Source organism: Hevea brasiliensis, chromosome 14 (assembly GCF_030052815.1).
Source record: "Hevea brasiliensis isolate MT/VB/25A 57/8 chromosome 14, ASM3005281v1, whole genome shotgun sequence".
Lineage (NCBI taxonomy): Eukaryota > Viridiplantae > Streptophyta > Magnoliopsida > Malpighiales > Euphorbiaceae > Hevea > Hevea brasiliensis.
The window spans coordinates 3,385,528-3,404,152 of NC_079506.1; the positions used below are offsets into that span (position 1 = coordinate 3,385,528).

General features: G+C 32.8%; 1 protein-coding gene and 1 non-coding gene across 2 annotated transcripts; one reads left to right on the forward strand and one right to left on the reverse strand.

Moving 5' to 3' along the window:
* Positions 1-4,301: 4,301 nt before the first annotated feature.
* LOC110646952 (beta-glucosidase 12-like) lies at positions 4,302-6,536 on the forward strand. The gene is made up of 7 exons (XM_058133293.1): positions 4,302-4,339; positions 4,391-4,592; positions 4,698-4,773; positions 5,264-5,351; positions 5,470-5,725; positions 5,807-5,913; positions 6,023-6,536. The coding sequence occupies exons 1-7, from the start codon at positions 4,302-4,304 to the stop codon at positions 6,534-6,536; spliced, it is 1,281 nt and encodes a 426-aa protein (XP_057989276.1).
* A 6,248-nt stretch (positions 6,537-12,784) lies between these two features.
* On the reverse strand, positions 12,785-12,891 carry LOC131173535 (small nucleolar RNA R71). The gene has a single exon (XR_009143851.1). It is a non-coding gene; the product is annotated as a small nucleolar RNA R71 (small nucleolar RNA).
* Between the last annotated feature and the right edge of the window lie 5,734 nt (positions 12,892-18,625).

Here is an 18,625-nt window from a genome sequence, read left to right on the forward strand (position 1 = left end):
CTCTTTATTCCTAATTTTTCTTGAAACCCTTATTGCTGCCTAGCCAATGAACCAAACACTCCAACCCTTTTCATGAGGATAATTGAATATTAGGTACACTTTATACTCTGATATTAAAAAAAATCCAAAATAAAAAAAAGAAAATATATATATATATATATATTAATGAAAGGGAGAAGAAATGCTTGTCATCTTGTAAAAGTGATAGTATATGTGCTTTTCACTATTGTCATTCAAATTGAAAGAAATCCACCCAAAGTAATTAAAGGAAATGAGTTTGGGGGTGGCATTTTTAGGAATAATCATCAAGAGAAAATATAAATTCAAGCTTAAAATATCAAAGTGTCCCTCCATTTTATGTATTTTGTAAAATATGCTAGTACTTGACAATTCTCATTGTGTATTTCTCTCCTCCATATATATAAATATAATGAAAAAAAAAAGAGAAAGAAAAAGAAAAAAAATAATAAAATAAGAAGTGTACCTTATGTTTTCAAGATTGAAAATATTCTCATGCTTTGAATCCTTTTTACCCCCTTTTCTTCTTAACCTCATTTTGAACCCCATAGCCCCATTACATTCCTAAAAAGACCTTTAATCTCTTGATAGTACTTGCTACATTAGTGGAGATAGGAGTAGGGAATTTGCCTATGGGATTGGAAATTTATTCATTCACTCATTAAATTCCATCATTCTATATAGAGACACTTTGGCTATTGATTGTTCTAGAATTCCTTTTGGGCATAACTCTCTCTTTTGATTGGTTGGTTTGGGAATTTTGGATAATATTTGACTTGATGGCTAAGCGGTGAAAGTTTGGATAAGCATTAAATTCTTTGTATTTTTGAAGGATGGGTATATGGATTGTTGGTATGGCTAAAGGTATGTTAAGTTACTTTAATAGGTGATTTTCATAGCTCTTTGGACAAGGAACCCCTAAAAATTGCATTATATTTTAAAGTTTGCTTGAGGACAAGCAAAGACTTGAGTTTGGGGGTGTTTGATACATACATTTTGCATAGTCATTTAAGTTTTATTTCATGGCCATTTTATTTGATTATTAGTCACTTTTAGCTAATTTTATTAGTTATTTAGATAGTTTTTCATAATTGCAAATTTTTGGATTAATTCGTAATTTTACTTTGTTTTGTAGGAAAAATGGTGTTTTTGAGGGACTAAAAAGGAAATTTTGCCATTGAGGAGTGATTTCTACAGCCAAAGATGTCAAAAACAAGTTTTAAAATTGAAGTATACATTGGCCAAATTGCGCATAACTTGCCGCATAAGTTGTGCAGTTCTGCACAAGGAGAAGAAACAATGTCCCAAACCTGCCGAAATCTGCATAAGTTGCCGCATAACTTATGCAAATTCTTGCCTTGCTTATGCAACCTCACGGAAAACTGCATAACTTATGCAGTCTTGCACTCTGCTCATGCAGCTTCGCACAGAGAGCCCAGGAATCAGCTGAAAACTGCATAAGGGATTGCATAACTTATGTAGTCCCATAAAGTCTTCATAATGAGCTGGAAGAAGATTCCCTCATAAAAACACACCTCAAACACACCATTTTAGGGCTACTTGTCAGAAAAAAAAGATATAAATAGGCCCTTATCCCATTTTAGAAGGAGAGGAAAACAAAAGAGAAGGAGCAGCAGCTGAAGAGTCAAAAAGGGGAGCAAAAACGTCACCCCTCCATTTCCAGACAGATTTGGATTTTTTTTTCCTTTCTTGCATATTTCCTACCTTTCTTGTATTGGGTTTCTTAGTTCTTAGCTTAGATTAAAGATTTATTGCCATATTAACTCAGAATTTCTTGTAAATATCATGGATTGTGAGTAGTTTTCTTTGATTCTGGAGTAAGGGATGTAATATTTTAGTTATTTTTGTGGATTTAAACTAGGTTAGTCCCAATTTAATGAAATTTATGAGGTTTAATCCATTTCTTGTGTGCTTATTCACATGCTTAATGAAGGGCCCCATTAAGTTATGTTCTTAATCCTTGGTTGAAGCACCGAAAGGAGAAAACCAAGTGATAGTTAATTAAGAAATTGGACTTAATTAACTTAAATATAGAAATAGACTAAGGGTTAAGAGGGTTTTAATAGATTGATTAAAGAACCTAATGGGTCTTGGTTAATTTTAACTCCACGAAAGTAGGATTAAGTTAATTAAGGCACTCTTTGTCTCACTCGAAAGAGTTTTCAAAGGATTTTAGAATTAATCTCCTTTAAACCATAAATTTCATAAATTGGGCTAGCTAGGGAAAATCCCAAAATAACTTAAATATGAACCATTAACTCCAGAATCGTATTTCATTAATTATTGCTTAAAATTTTACTTTTGAGTATTTAGTTTAATCTCATTTTATTAATTTTCATTATTATCAATTTCTTTATTTTACGAATTATTAAATTAGTCATTGTTTGGATTTAGTTTTGCATTTTCATACCTTATGCTTCAAATTCCTAAATTTCTTTTATTAATTTGATTAAAATACAATTTTAACATATTTTATTTTACATAAAAAATTCAATCATTAACACAACTCCTCGTGGGAACGATATCTTTTTCTATACTACTTGAACGACCCGTGCACTTGCGGTTGGGACACATCAGCGTGCCTTCTCTCTTTATATGTATACACATATATATGCATAGATTCAAGAACTATATATGTGACAATTTTCGTACAACTTACTCAACAGTTTTCTTTTGAATTTTCACAATTCACATGGGTTTAACTTGCGAAGAACGCAATCATGTATTGACTCAAGAGCTAGCTTGAAAAGAAAGGAAATCATATCGGAATAATATTGTCAATTCTTTTCTTTCTTTATTTTTTTTGTTGAAGATTTATTTTTGTAAACAGTATTTACATGAATTTCTAATAAAAATGAAGCACAAAATAATATATATTTATAATTAATTAATAATTAATTACTTGAAGATATACTAATTAAATCAATTTCAATTAACAAAAGATTACCAAAACCTAAATAAATAATAAATATGTAGTTTAGCATAAAAGTAAATAACATATGTCAGTCTACCAACTGTAGATAAGCATCATTGCAACAATTGCTATTATTATTATTATTATTATTATTATTATTATTATTATTATTATTATGAGATGTCAATTTATGCTAAATTATTATCTTATTTAATTATGTATTTTTTTTAATTAAAATTTTTTTATGATATAACATTTATGCAAGCTAAAAGTTTTATTTTTAAAGTTACGTAGATCTGATCCTTCATTTTGTTATGGATATACATAAACAACATTCGTGCGTCATTTTGTTATGGATATACATAAACAACATTCGTGCGTCGTCCAAAGTAAATAATTTTATTTTATTGTTTTCATTATTATTATTATTATTATTATTATTATTATTATTATTATTATTATTATTATGTGTTCAAATAGTTAAATTATAGGAGAAATATTGAAATTTTGGTCTTTGGTCACATTAGTTTTCTTTAGTAGAACTTGGGTGTGACATAACATGCCATGGTTGTATCTCAGTAAACCATTTGTTTAACCACGTTTCTTCTTCTAGAAAATGTTCCATAAGCTCCTTTGAGTCAAAAGTTAGCAAGACAGAACTTTCCCCCATATAGGACTTTAATGGAGAACACTCTCTCCCCAAAGAAGTATTCCTGAATTATAAGAAATGGTATTCATGTTGATGACAGTCCCAAAAGCCGACCAAGACAACCACTCCATGTTGTCGCTGCTGGATGGAAACTACCCCCTAAAATGAAATCTTTTTGCTCCACGAAGTGAGACCTCCCTCGGCAGATATCAAAATCCTTGGTAACTCTGTTCTTGTTCTGCTCAGTATGATCACCAATACACATATGAATATTTTGTGAGAAAGTCCTTCTCCTGAGCAACGGAAACTGGTGACCTAAAGTGGGTGCTATGGGAAGATGCTCTGTTGTGCCTGCGGTCCATGGTTCGCTCACGTTCCCTGCTTTTCCTTTGCCCAAACTCGTAGCTTGTTTTCTGAAGGTATCTTCGATTGTAATGAGATTCGAAAGCTCGAAACTTATAACTACTGAACCAAATCTTGTTAAGGTTAGCCAGAAGAATTTGAAGAGATGCCATTGTATGAACACAAGCGAACCCAAATCTCCTGCCCATCCGACTCAGCTTCTGTGGCACAAAAATCTCAACAATATCTCCAAACTTGGAGAAGGATTTCCATAAGGTTTCAGCATTCAAATCTGGAGGAAAATTTTCAAAATATATATGCAGTGGGAAGGCTATGGTTGAAGGTTGATTTGTTGCCATGGCAGGTGGGAGGGAAGAGTTTCATTTTGGTTATAGGTTTGATTGGCTCTTTTCAGTTGTTTAACTTATCTTGTTTGTGGAATTCAGATTTGAAGGTGAAGCTAACAAATCGGGTAGAGGACCTAGTGTCTGGGACACATTTACCTATGAGACTCCAGGCGCGTTGTGTGCGTTATTTTTTACTACAGTCAAGACATCTTATGATTATACTTATTGTTGTGCAATCTTAGAGAGGATATTAGATCACAGCAATGGAGATATAGCAGTTGATTTCTATTATCGCTTCCGAGTATAATAGTCAAAATTTTTCTTTTAATTCTTTTTATTTTCCTACAAAATTTTTGTTTACTATTAAAAATAAAATTTAAAAAGATTTACAAAGCTGATGTTGCAGGAAGATATAAAAAATGTGAAAGATATGGGTTTTGATGCTTTGAGATTCTCCATTTCATGGTCTAGAGTTATACCTAGTAAGTACTTAATCAATGTTTTGAACGGCTTCAATTTTCTACATTATACATTAATAATTTTCTTTTTTTTTCATTTTTTAAATTTTGAATATTTAGGTGGAAAGAGACATGAAAAAGTGAACTAGGAAGGGATTGATTCTTACAGTGATACCATCAAGGAATTTAAAGCAAATGGTTTTTTTCTTTTTTTTTTTTTTTGCAGAATAACCTTTTTATCTTTAATATTTATCAAACATATTCGAATAGTAAAAAATTGAAGTGTTGTATGAGTATTAAAGTTTTTCCCCCATGTTAAAACGACAAAACAATAAACATTTAGTATTAAAAAATTCGAACAAATACAAATAATTAAGTAGCTACCAATATATGACACTTCTAGTTCCTTAAATACTTTTTTCAAAAGTAAAGAAGGAACTTTATCTTCCAGTTATTCCATCATGAAGTTAGAAAATTACACCAAACTGCTAACTTATTTTGTTGCAAAATGCAGTTTTAAAACCTTTTGTTATGATTTTTCATTGGGATACTCTTCAAGCCCAAGAGGACAAGTATGGTGGCTTTTTAAGCCCTAATATTGTGTAAGTATACAACTTCATATATTACATTTTAAAACATTAAAAGGTCAAGATTTATCAGAACAATAATATTCTTATTTAAGTAATAAAATATCTTATTAAATGTTTGCATAAAATATAGGAATGACTATCGTGATTATGCGAATCTTCTTTTTGAAACATTTGGTGAGCAAGTGCAAAATTGGATGGCTTTCAATGAGCCATGGGCTCTTAGTGAAGTTGCCTATGATGATGGACTTATTGCCCCTGGTCAATGCTCACCATGTGTGAATCCTCAATGTCCCGTTGAAAACTCAGCAATTGAACCTTACATAGTTGCACATTATATACTTCTTGCTCATGCTACAGCTTTCCAAGTATATCGAGAAAAGTACAAGGTATATATGTGTGTATAATTAATTACTTCTTTTTTCTTGAAGTATAAATATATGTATATTTTAGTTATATTGGTTGTATAGGAAAGGCAAAGTGGCCAGATCAGGATAGCACTTGTTTCCCTTTGGTTTAAACCTCTCTCCAATAGAATAATTTATATCAAAGCATCCAAAATAGCTATTGATTTCATGTTTGGTTTGTAAGACTTTTCTTTTTTTTTTTTTTTAAAATTAAGTTGCAACTAATTCCTTATTATGTGTGCAAATATTTAAATAATATATTATTTATATAATTTTTAGGTGGATGGATCCTCTAACTTATGGTCGAGCTAGTGTAAGCCTTATGCCTCTCTCTTTATATGAAAAGCTCAACATGGGAGATCTTAAGTCAACCCATATTTCTCTTCACTTAGCAGACAGATCAATTAAGTATCCAGAAAGGATCTTGGAGAATGTCCCACTCAAGGTTGAAAAATTCTACATCCCAGTTGACTTTGTCATTCTAGACATGGAAGAGAATTCTCATATGCCAATCATTTTGAAGAGGCCTTTCTTAGCTACAGCTTGTGCTTTGATTAATGTGAAAGGTGAAAAGCTTACTCTTAGAGTAGAAGAAGATCAGTTAGTCTTTAACATTGGCAATGGCAAGAAGAAGCAACACGAAGATGTAGACTCTTATTTGAGAATTGATATATTTGATGAGTTAGTGGACGAGCACTTTAGAAAGAGCTATCTGAAGGCTCCTCTTGAAAATTGTCTTGTCCATGAAGAGAGTACCAATGATGAAAAACCAAAAGTGGCAGCATTTGCATAACATTTGAAGAGTAATCTGCCAGGTCCTATGGCACCAGTTTTTCAAATTAAGTAAGTGGAGAAAAGTGAAGTTAAACAACCATCTCTCAAAGAAAAAAATGCACCAAAGGTGGTCAAGAAAGAAATTGTTGGATTTTTAGATAAAGCGACAAGGATCTTCTCATTCAATGGAAAAAAGATGAAGTATAGATTCATTGAAGCACCTATTGAAAATAGAGGCAACAAATTCCAATTTCAGCCACCATGAAACATGACTAAGGTCAAGCTAATGACCTTAACTTAACGCTCTTGGGAGACATCCCAAGTTCTTTTTGTTTTATTTTAGTTAATTTTATTTTTTTTTTATTTTGTTTTTCTTAGTTTTCAATCACCCTTAGATTCAATTTTTGACAATTGTCTAAGTTTGCTTTGTATAGATGTTTGTCAGATGGAAAATGAGAAAATGCAGATTGAGAGAGTTTTCTATTCTTTTAATATGTGCTTATTAGGTTGCATAATTGATTTGGCTCTAAATTTAATTTGTGCTTATTATGCAACATATTTTGTTAAATTGGCAAGGAGAGTTATTATCAAAAGTTTGAATTGTGCAAAAGGCATCATTTAAAGGAGTTCTTCTCTTAATTTTTCATTCTAATAAGTGGTTGAGGTGATGTAACCAATTTATTTTCTTGATGTTGATGTTTGATGTGAGAGGATGCATTTGGATTGAAGAGTTAAATGATTCATTTATTTGTGGAATTGAGAATTGGGTTGGTGTGTATATTTTCATTTAATGTGTTGGGTTTGAATCCATATTTTTGAGATGGATATTTCTTATTGCAAATTCTAATTTGGTTAAATTTTGAGCTTTGGATTGTGTATTCTTTGAATGAGAATGAGTTGGCATTGTTTGAGATGATTTTTAGTATTTTAACGTTGCCTATTAAGTGCAAAAATTGAGTTTTCTATAGAATTTACTATTCATAAGGCAAATTCTATAAAATTTACTATTCACAAAGTAATTCTGTAGAAATTGGTACTATTTATATATGTATTTGTCCAAAAATTATTGTTCACAGCAGAATTTGATGCTTTTACTTTGCAAAAACAGTGTATTTGTTCATGTTTGATCCTAATTTTGATGTTAATGGAGTTTATGCAATTGATATTTTTTTATTTCAATTGAGTTTTAAGCTCCAATAGCTGTTTTGGAATGCATTTTTAAGTTTGCAGCACTATTCATGCTCTTTTATTCATTCTGCTGAAAATTACATAGCTTGGTGCATAGCTTATGCAGTTTTACTGCTACTTAGCTAATTGTATAGAAGATACTATTTACAGTGTACATTTCTATAGAATTTACTATTCACAATAGTTTTTGCATAGACCATGCACTAACCTATACAGCAACTCTATTCTAAGAAATCCATTCACTTTAATAGCATTGTTGAGGGACTTTTCAACCTTAATTGTTTCTAAATTGCCAATTCTTCATTCAAGGTAAATTCTTCTCAATTTTTGCAGCATGCTTTATAGTCTTACCATTACATACTTCATATAGCAACCATATAGAAAATTCGCATATAAATTTCTTATATTTAGTTAATGCATTTTTCATTTTTAGAAACCATGTATTCATAAAATAAAATTTTTGCCAAGTCCTTTGAGTTATGAGAAGTTGCTTATAAGAGTGATTTAGCTTACCTTTGGTTGGGTTTGTGGATTGAAAGTTTCCTAAGAGATGCAAAGTTTTGAAGCGTTTATTCTTTGCCTATAACTTCTTAGCCAAAAAGCCACCCAACTAGTCATTCAAAGATTGGAGTGTTTAGAGAGAACTATAGGATAAAAGATAGTCAAATGATATCTCACTAATCCTAGAACAAATTTTCTAAATCTTTCAAGGCAAAATACCAGCTTGTACTTGAAAAGAGAAATGATTAGACATCTTTTAATTAAAACCCCCTAATTTAAAACTTTTGACCCTCCTTTCATTAAAATTAACCTTTGCAAACCCTTTTGAGCTTACATTATTCCTAACTTTTATTGGAACCCTTATTCTTACCTAGCCAATGAACCAAACACTATCACCCTTTTTCATGAGAATAATCATGCATAATATTTGGTACACAATCGAAAAAAAAAAACAGAGAAGAAAAAGAGAAAAAAAATATAAAAAGGAGAAGAGATGCCTATCTTATGCAAAAGTGCTAGTATATATGAGCTTTTCATTATTGGTATTCAAATTAAAGGAAATGTAATTGAAGACAATAAGTTTCAAGCTGGTATTTTTAGGAACAATCATCAAGAAAAGATACAAGATACAAACTTAAAATATCAAAGTGTCCCTTCATTCTATACATTTTGTAAAATATGCTAGCACTTAAAAATTTCCATTGTATATTTCTCTCCTCTTTAAAAAAATAAATAAAAAAAAGAGTTTAAAAATGAAAAGAAAAAAAAGAAACGTACTTTATGTTTTCAAGATTAAAAATATTCTCATGCTTTGAATCCCATCCATCATTTTCTTGTTAACTTCATTTTAAACCCCATAGCCCCATTACATCCCTAAAAAGACCTTTGATCTCTTAATAATACTTGCTACATTAGTGGAGATAGGGATAGGAAGTTTGCCTATGGGATTGGAAATATATTCATTCCTTCATCAATTTTGACCATTGTTTATAGGGGCACTTTGGTTATTGATTGTTCTAGAGTTCTTTTTGGGCATGATTTTCTCTTATGATTGCTGAAACTTGCACAACATGTTGCACAACTTATGTAGGTCGGTTGTGCACCTTCATGGAAAATTGCTAGACATGTCGAAATCTACACAGCCTATGCAAATCTTGCATAGCATTTGTACTTCCTTATTAATTGGCTAAAGAAGTAAATATTCTCACATATGTAATGGCTTTATTCCAACTCATTTTTAGCCTATCCTAGGGTTTTTATCAGAGGTATTTAAGCATTCTTACATCACTTTTTGTAACAAGAAAGAGAATAAGGAAAAGGAGGAAGACATAGATAAAAGGAAAGGAAGCAAGCAGCAGCTGACATTCTTCTATACCTTGCCCAAATTTTGAAACTTCTTCTTTTTTCTCTAGTTTCTATATTTTTTTTACTGGGTTTCTTAATTCTTAGTTTATTTTCCAGATTTATTGCTTAATTTGCTTAGAATCCTTTGTATTAAATATGGATAGTGAATAGTTTTTCAAAGATTCTAGAGTTTGAGTATATAATATTTAAGATATTATGTGGATTTCAGTTGGGTAATCCATTTCTTGTATGCCTAATGATATAATAAGTGTAGAATCCCATTAAGTATTGTTCATAATTCTTGGTTGAAGCACCGAAAGGAGAAAACCTTGTGATAGATAATCAAGAAATTAGACTTAATTAACTTAGATCTAGAGATAAATTAAGGATTAAGAGGATTAGCAGATTGATTACAGATAATGAGTTTTAGTTAATTTTAACTCCGTGAAAGTAGTATTGAGTTAATTAAGATTTGTCTCGCTCGAAAGAGTATTCAAAAGATTTAAAAATTAATCTCCTTGAAATCCATAATTTTCATTTGTTTGAATAACCAATTTAAAATCCTAAAATAGTTTGAATATGAACCCTAAACTCTGGAATCACTTTATTATTATTGTTGATTGTTAGTTAATTTTAATTGATTAATACTTTAATTCTAGCTTTATTTCATTTGTTTGAGTAAATGATAAGTGCACAATTTATTAATTTTACTCCCATCACTTTTAGTGTTTCTAGTGTGTTTTTATGCATAATTTAGTTGATTAAAGTATATTTATCATTTAGGCATATTTTTAGATAGTTGTTGGAATAATTGTGTTAAATGAAGAAATTTTCAGCATTTAACCTTTGTTTTATTTTTCAGGTGTTTCTAAAGTTGTAGGTCTCCAAATTGAGTATTGTTTAATCCATTGAAAAGCTAAGATAGAGCACTACAAATGATAAAGAGGGACCAAAGCCCAAATCAGTCTCCAAAGGTTGACAAAATGAGCTATGGATCTATTGCAAAAGCCCAAACTTGATGTGTCACAACCAATTTTAGTATTTATTTTGTATCTAGAGTTTTAGCCATCCAAATGAAGTAAGCCTAAGCCCAATTGAACCTTAAGAGCCACCTCTACAACTTCTATGAAGGGCTGGAAGCAAAATAAGCCCATTTTAATTATCAAAAATAGCAATGAAGTCATCACTATGGGCTGGACTATTTGTCTAAATCAGTCCCAGTTTTTGGGCAATAACTTGAGCTGTAAACCTCGGATTTGGGCCAATGAGTACCCGTTCGAAAGCTAAGAAATAGGGCTACAACTTTTCTAAAGAGGACATAGACAGATTCGGAAAGGAAGTCATTGAAAATCGGCCTTGATTTAGAGACATGAATGCAGGCTGAAAATCTGTCTTTTGAATTTCAAAACTTTTCCTAGTTTGGTTCCTATCTTTGGGATTAGGTTTTTAATTATAAATATGTCTCTGGGTAGCAGCTAAAACACATCCAATTCAGACTTTCATTCTCCATAGAAGACCTTCGTTCTCTATTCTCTTTTTAGATTTCTTCTTTATTTTTCTGTAAGCCATGAACATGAGTGGTTAAGTTTTTAATTCAGTTCAAGGGATTCAAGTTCTTTTGCTTGATTTGTGAGACCAGGTTCTTAATTTAATTTATTTCTTTTTGAATATCTATTGTTTTCTGATTTTATTGTCTTTGATCTATTAAATGATTTGCTAAAAAGGCCTATTAGTTAATTATTTGATGTGATCAATTGCTAGTTCATCTTCATAATCTGTAATTGTTGTGTAAGATTGAACATGAGTAGCAATTAGGTTTTATTGATTATGATCTTAGTTTTCAATAATATTCTAAGGAAACAATAGGGTGAATTATATGATTTATGCTTCATAAATTATTGTTCAACTTAACTACTTCCTATTCTTAAAGCAGTTATTAATTTGATGAGGATTGCTTAATACCAATTCAGTTAATAATTAGAGTCAACAAGAGTGCTGGGATCAAATTGATGAGTATAGGGAAGTCAGGAGTTTACCTCGCTGTTTGGTAAATCTACATTAAGTATTCAATAAGATATGATTGTATTTTTTTTGTCTATGATCGAATCAATGCATTGGAATGCGAATTACCTTGGACTAAAGTTTGTTTAATTTGAGAATTTCTTATTTAATTTTAAATCTTAATTTTTGATTTTTGAATTTTTCTTTGGATTGCGAATTAACCCCCCCAACCTTTGTTTCTTTTTCGATTACACAAGTGCACGAAATTTAATAATTCAGTCTCTAGGGTTCGACCTGGATTTAGCACTTACTGCAGAAAATATTTCATAATTGGTGATTTCAATTAATTTAATTTCTGGTGGATTTGACACCCATCAAGAATTTTGGCATCGTTGTCGGGGATTGAAATTTATTGGATTTTGTGTTTTTAGCGTTAGGATATTTTGTTATTAATTTTGTTTGTGAGTTGTTGCTGTTTTTAAGTTTTCGAAAAAAAAAAATTTTACGGTGTTACTATTCAGCAAGAAGTTTAGTTGAATTTGGAGGGCAGCCCATACCTATTTTGAAGGAAACAACGTTCTAATCAAGACCAATCAATCCATAGGATTTCTTGGCCCCACTCTGTTGAGGTTAAATTCGATTGTTTTCTAGGGTTTTGAGGCATTTTTCTGTTTTTACTTTGATTTCTTTTTGTTTATGACAAGAACTTCTCAATCTGGTGAGTTGATCTTTGATCCAGAAGTAAAAAAAATAGCTAAACAGTTGAAAAAATTGGCTAAGCAGGCTAAGCAGATTTCGAGTACATCTGAAGGAGTCCAATCTCCAAGGGAGTTAAATTCGGATTTGGATTCAAATTTCAAAAATGAAACCATGGCTGCTAGAACTTTGAAAGAGTTGGCTGCTCCTGATCTAAACCAACAGCCTTTATGTATTCAATACCCTGCTTCAAATGTTGCTTTTGAGTTGAAATCTAGACTAATCCATTTGTTGCTTAAGTTTCATGGTCTTGCAGGTGAGGATCCATATAAGCATTTAAAAGAATTTCATGTTGTGTGTTCCAGTATGAAACCTCAAGGAGTTTCGGAAGATCAAATCAAGCTTCAAGCTTTTCCTTTCTCACTGGAAGGCACAGCTAAAGATTGGTTGTATTACCTTTCTTCTAGATCTGTCAACTTATGGAATGGGATGAAGCAGATATTTTTGGAGAAGTATTTTCCTGCTTCCCGTGCTGCCAATATAAGAAAAGAAATTTGTGGCATCCGGCAGTACAATGGAAAAAGCTTGTATGAGTACTGGGAGTGATTTAAGAAGCTTTGTGCAAGTTGTCCCCATCATCAAATAAGTGAGTAGCTGTTGATTTAGTATTTCTATGAAGGATTTCTACCAATGGACTACAGCATGATAGATGCTACTAGTGGAGGAGCTTTGGTTGACAAGACACCAGAAGAGGCAAGGAGGCTGATTGCTAACATGGCAGTAAACTCTCAGCAGTTTGGAATGAGAACGAATCACACACCTAAGAAGGTTAATGAGGTAAGTACATCTAACCTTAAGAAATAAATTTTTTATTTAACTTCTTTGGTGAGGCAATTAGCTGTAGGGAACATGCAAACTGTTAAGGTATGTGGGATTTGTTCGGGTTCGGGTCATGCTACTGACATGTGTCCTGCATTACAAGAGGATGAATCAATGCAACATGTTAATGCAGTAGGAAATTATGGACAGCCACAACACAGGATGATCCCTTTTCTAATACTTATAATCCAGGATAGCGAGATCATCCCAATCTGAGTTATAGGAATCAACCGGTGCAAAACCGATACCATCAGTAGAGACCACAAGTGAATCAACCACCTCCTCCTCCCTCAAATCAAGGTATGTCACTTGATGAAATTGTTAAGGCTTTGGCTAACAATACACAATAGTTTCAACAAGAGACTAGAAATAGCATTCAAAACATAGAGAGGCAGATTGGTCAGTTAGCCTCATCTGTGAGTAAGCTGGAAGCTCAAGGTTCTGGAAAGCTTTCATCACAAACAGTTATGAACCCCAGAGAAAATGCGAGTGCTATACTGTTGCGGAGTGGGAAAGAAGTTAATAACCAGACTCTAAATGAGTCAATGAAAAAGAAAAAGCAAGGAGCAAAAGAGCCAAAAGAGTCTGAAGTTCCTGAAGTTGAGGTAAATACTGAACCTAACTTGAATAAGGTTAATAATTCTATTCTTCCTCCATTCCCTTGCAGGTTGGCCAAGGCGAAGAAAGAAGAATAAGAGAAAGAAATTTTGGAGACCTTTAGGAAGGTAGAGGTCAATATACCTTTACTTGATACAATCAAACAAATCCCCAGGTATGCTAAATTCCTTAAGGAATTATGCACTAAAAAGCGCAAGTTGAGAGATAATGAGAAGATCAGTATGGGGGAAAATGTGTCAGCATTAATTCAGCAAAAATTACCCCCTAAGTGTAAGGATCCAAGTTCGTTTTCTATTCCCTGCAGAATAGGTGATTCTAAATTTGAACGTGCAATGACAGATTTAGGAGCATCTATTAATGTTTTGTCAAATTCAGTTTTTCAAACTTTAAATTTGGGTCCTTTGAAAGAAACCAGTGTCATTATTCAGTTATCTGATCGTTCTAATTCTTACCCATTGGGAGTAGTTGAGGATGTGTTGGTGCAGGTTGGAGAATTGATTTTTCCTATAGACTTTTACATTCTGGATATGGATGATAGTGCTCTTTCATCAAATTCATCTTTGATTTTGTTTGGAAGACCTTTCCTAAAAACTGCCAAGATAAAAATTGATGTGGATGAGGGTACCTTAACTATGGAGTTTGATGGAGAGACTGTCAAATTTAATATCTTTGATGCTACGAAGTATGCTGCTGATGATCATTCTGTCTTTTCTATTGATGTTGTTGATACATTTGTGTAGGATGTGTTTGAGTTAAGCATGGAGGAAGAGTTAGAATATAAGGCCATTAGACATTGTAACTTGAATTTGGATACTACTGGTGTGGAAAAAAATCACAATTGCATAAATTAGAGGAAATTCGCCTTAAGGCTTATGAAAATTCTAGGATCTGTAAAGAAAAGACAAAGGCATTCCATGACAAACTAAGGAAGCAGTTTGTGATTTGGCAAAAGGTTTTATTGTATAATTCTAGATTGAAGCTAATGCCAGGTAAGTTGCGTTCTCATTGGATTGGACCCTTTGTTGTTACTAATATGTTTTCTTATGGTGCAGTTGAAATTCAAAGTTTAGGAACTAACAAAGCGTTTAAGGTCAACGGTCATGAACACAAGCCATTTTATGAGGGGTTTCAGGAGCATTCAGTGGATTAAGGAGCTTTGCCATGTCGAGTTAACGACGATTAACAAAAGCGCTTCTTGGGAGGAAACCCATGGGTGGCTTGTTAGCCACAATTAGATTTTTTTTTCCTTTATCTTATTTTATTTTCTAGCATTTTTTTTCCTTTTCTTTTGCATTTGGGCTTTACATTGGGGACAATGTAAGTTTTAAGTGTGGGAGATGAGAAATTTGTTGCTGCAATCTTTTTGAATATTAAAAAATAAATAAAAATAAATAAAAAAATTTTATTCTCATAAGCTTGATTCATGATTCTATATTAACTCTCGAAGAAAAGTGCTTTGTCCTTGAAATGACTTTTCTATTTTAGATTGAATTTTTGAAATTTTAGGCAAGGTAATAGTATCTTTAATGATGGATTTTCCCTCTTCTCCATAACATATGACAATTTTTTTTTCGTGCATAAATCATTTAGACTTGATTTAATGGTGAAATGATTAGTTATGTGTACTTTAAACTAGTGTCATGCATATTCATAACTTTGTTTAATCTATCAGAGCACTTTATAATATGTAGATGCATAAATTGGGGGAAATAAAAGATTGAACTTAAAAATTGCTCCACTATTTAAGTTAAGCAAACTAACCAGGGGTCATCATGAACCCCATGTCAATTCTCAGGCTAAAAGCTAGCTAGGATATGAGCAAGGTACTTTTCTGAAGATAACGGTTGAAATAAAAAAAAAAAAAAAACTGTGACAAAAGAGAAGTACCAATTTCAAATATAAAAAAAAAGGGCATTTCTATCTCCCCTAAGATTTGCAAAGAGCTATAATTATTGTGCCATGATAAATTGGCCTTGTGTTTTGGTGTGTATTGATTTAAAATTTTATGGAACTTTAATTGTGTGAGCTTAATTGATTTCAAGCCTTTTGTTTTGTGTTGGAAAATTGTTGATATATTTGTATGGTGTTGATGGAATTTGTTGTGATAGTTATTACCTTACTTGCCTCTTCTTTCAAACTTTTAATCTTTTGTTAGAGAATGTTGTGATAGGGTAAAGTTAAGGAACTTCTAAGTGGAGTTGATTGAGAGTTTAAGTCATGCTTGAGGACAAGTATAGAATAAGTGTAGGGGAATTTGATAAGTGCATAATTTATTAATTTTACTCCCATCACATTTAGTGTTTCTAGTGTGTTTTTATGCATAATTCAGTTGATTAAAGTATATTTATCATTTAGGCATATTTTTGGATAGTTGTTGGAATAATTGTGTTAAATGGAGAAATTTTCAGCATTTAACATTTACTGTATTTTTTAGGTGTTTCTAAAGTTGTGGGTCTCCAAATTGAGTGCTGTTTAATCCATTTAAAAGCTAAGATAGAGCACTACAAATGATAAAGAGGGACCAAAGCTCAAATCAGTCTCCAAGGTTGACAAAATGAGCTATGGATCTATTGCAAAAGCCCAGACTTGATGTGTCACAACTAGTTTCAATATTTATTTTGTATCTGGAGTTTCAGATGTCTAAATGAAGCAAGCCTAAGCCTAATTTAACCTTAACAGCCACCTCTACAATATGAAGGGGTAGAAGCAAGATAAGGCCATTTTAATTATTAAAAACGGTAATGAAATTGTCACCATGGGCTGGACCGTCTGTCTGAACTAGTCCCAGTTTTTGAGCCATAACGTGAGATGTAGACCTCTGATTTAGGCCAATAAGTATCCGTTGGAAAGCTAAGAAATAGGGCTACAACTTTCCTGAAGAAGGCAGAGACAGATTCGGAAAGGAAGTCATTAAAAATCGGCCTTGATTTCAAAGACGTGAATGTAGGCTGAAAATCTGTCTTTTGAATTTTAATACTTTTTCTAGTTTGGTTCCTATCTTTGGGATTAGGTGTTTGATTATAAATATTGTCACGACCCAACCTATGGGCCGGACCGGCACTAGGACCTGGGCCAGCCTAAAGCCCCCGAGGCCCGTAGTAAGCCTAACTATTCCTTAACCCAACTCTAAGGCCCATTTGGGTCCAATTTCAAGAATTTAACCGGACAGAGTCCGACCATAAAATGGACCTTTCAACGGGGAGTTTTTGACTCACCCGACCTGTAAATATAATATATAATCAATTGGGGAGCTCAGCTCACCCTCCACATACTTAAATGTCATAAAAATAAATGGGAGCTGAGCACCCTCATCTAGTCCATCAAACATACATGTAATAATGAGTTTACAGGTCTAACATGGTAATTATATTATAAACCCAAATCAAATGAATATTTCTGACACATGCGAAAATTCTAGAAGTTAACTGAATTATACAAACATTAATAAATGACTTGCGAGGGAGAAAAGTAGGTTAACCTCAAAAATATCCTCCTGTGGCCTGGAAAATATTGAACAGGAGTGAGCGTTCGACTCAGAGAGTAAAATATCAATTTTAACCATAATCTCTATAACTATCTAAAGCTAATGCATCCTGTAAAGTGAAATGCAACATTAGCAATATTTTCACATCATAACAACAAAAAGGTAATTTGGAGCACTCACACACTCGATAATGTCAAACAATACATATATGGGAGCTAATCCCCTATACAGCTCTCTTAATCCAACTTGTACCAGCGAAGAACTCAGCTCGGACTTCCACTTAAATAACCAAATCGGGGTCCCAGCGAAGAACTTAAGCCGTGTCTACCCTGAAGGACCGGGTCCCAACGAAGATCTCAAGCCGTGTCTACCCGTCCTATCCATAGTCAACACCACATCACAAGTATGCCAACGCACGCACACTGCTCCAAATTACCACAACAACATCCATGGCACTTTAACAGTTATGAATGCAACATAAAACGTGCCTAGAGTTTAACTACATAGATACATACATATAAGCGATGCATGGGCATGCTTAAACATATAATAATATCAAAATTACAATTAAAATGAATATTTTACTCACAAACTTGACAAAGGTCACTGAGGCGGCTGGGCGGAGGAAGAAGGTTGTCCCTGCTCACCTGACAATTTTATTACAATCATTTAATAAAATTGACTCAATACAAACTAAGTCGTGTCGAAAATCCGGCAGAGTCTCCCCTATACCTAGGACCTACCTAACCTACAAAAGGGCTCAAAACGCACTTCTATATTCATAAATCATACACTCACAACTCAATCACATCACACAGCCCCTCCTGGGCCCATCCAAATAGTCATCAATCACAATATGTAAATTTATAGTTTAGTCCTTATAATTGATCCTTTTTGCAAAAACTGCCCAAATAAGCTCTAAAAATTCTAAAACTTTGCCTCACAGTCCTTAGCAATATTACTAGACTATTGCAAAAAGAATCATAATTTTCTGAGCTACCACGAATATTTTATGGACTTTTAATCCCATTTAAGTACTAGAAAATTACGAAAAAGTAAGGTTCGAGTTTACCTATGCCGATTCCGACTTCAGGGACGCACTCGGGATGTCTAACAATGGTGGGGTAGCCAAAATCTCGATCCAATTCGGAGACTTTTTCGATAGTCGGTCTGTCTGGCAGAAAATTTAGACCCGGACAACTGTCGAATTTCTGCGAATTGAAGATACCTACACGAAGCCCACAACACGGGGGTTAGTACATAAATTTTATGGAAATTTCTAAGCTCATTTAATACTCAGAAAAACACTACGAAGTTCCGTGGGACCCATCAAAAATGGTGTCGAAAAATTTTGAAATTTATATTTCCGCGAAGCTCTCGACGAGTGGAGCGCTCTG

Excerpts from the sequence above, each read along its gene's own strand:
- LOC110646952 (XM_058133293.1), top strand. The coding sequence starts at position 4,302 with ATGGCAGGTGGGAGGGAAGAGTTTCATTTTGGTTATAG. Across the intron at positions 4,593-4,697 it reads ATTTCTATTATCGCTTCCGA|GAAGATATAAAAAATGTGAA; the intron begins GTATAATAGTCA and ends CTGATGTTGCAG. Across the intron at positions 5,352-5,469 it reads TTTTTAAGCCCTAATATTGT|GAATGACTATCGTGATTATG; the intron begins GTAAGTATACAA and ends CATAAAATATAG.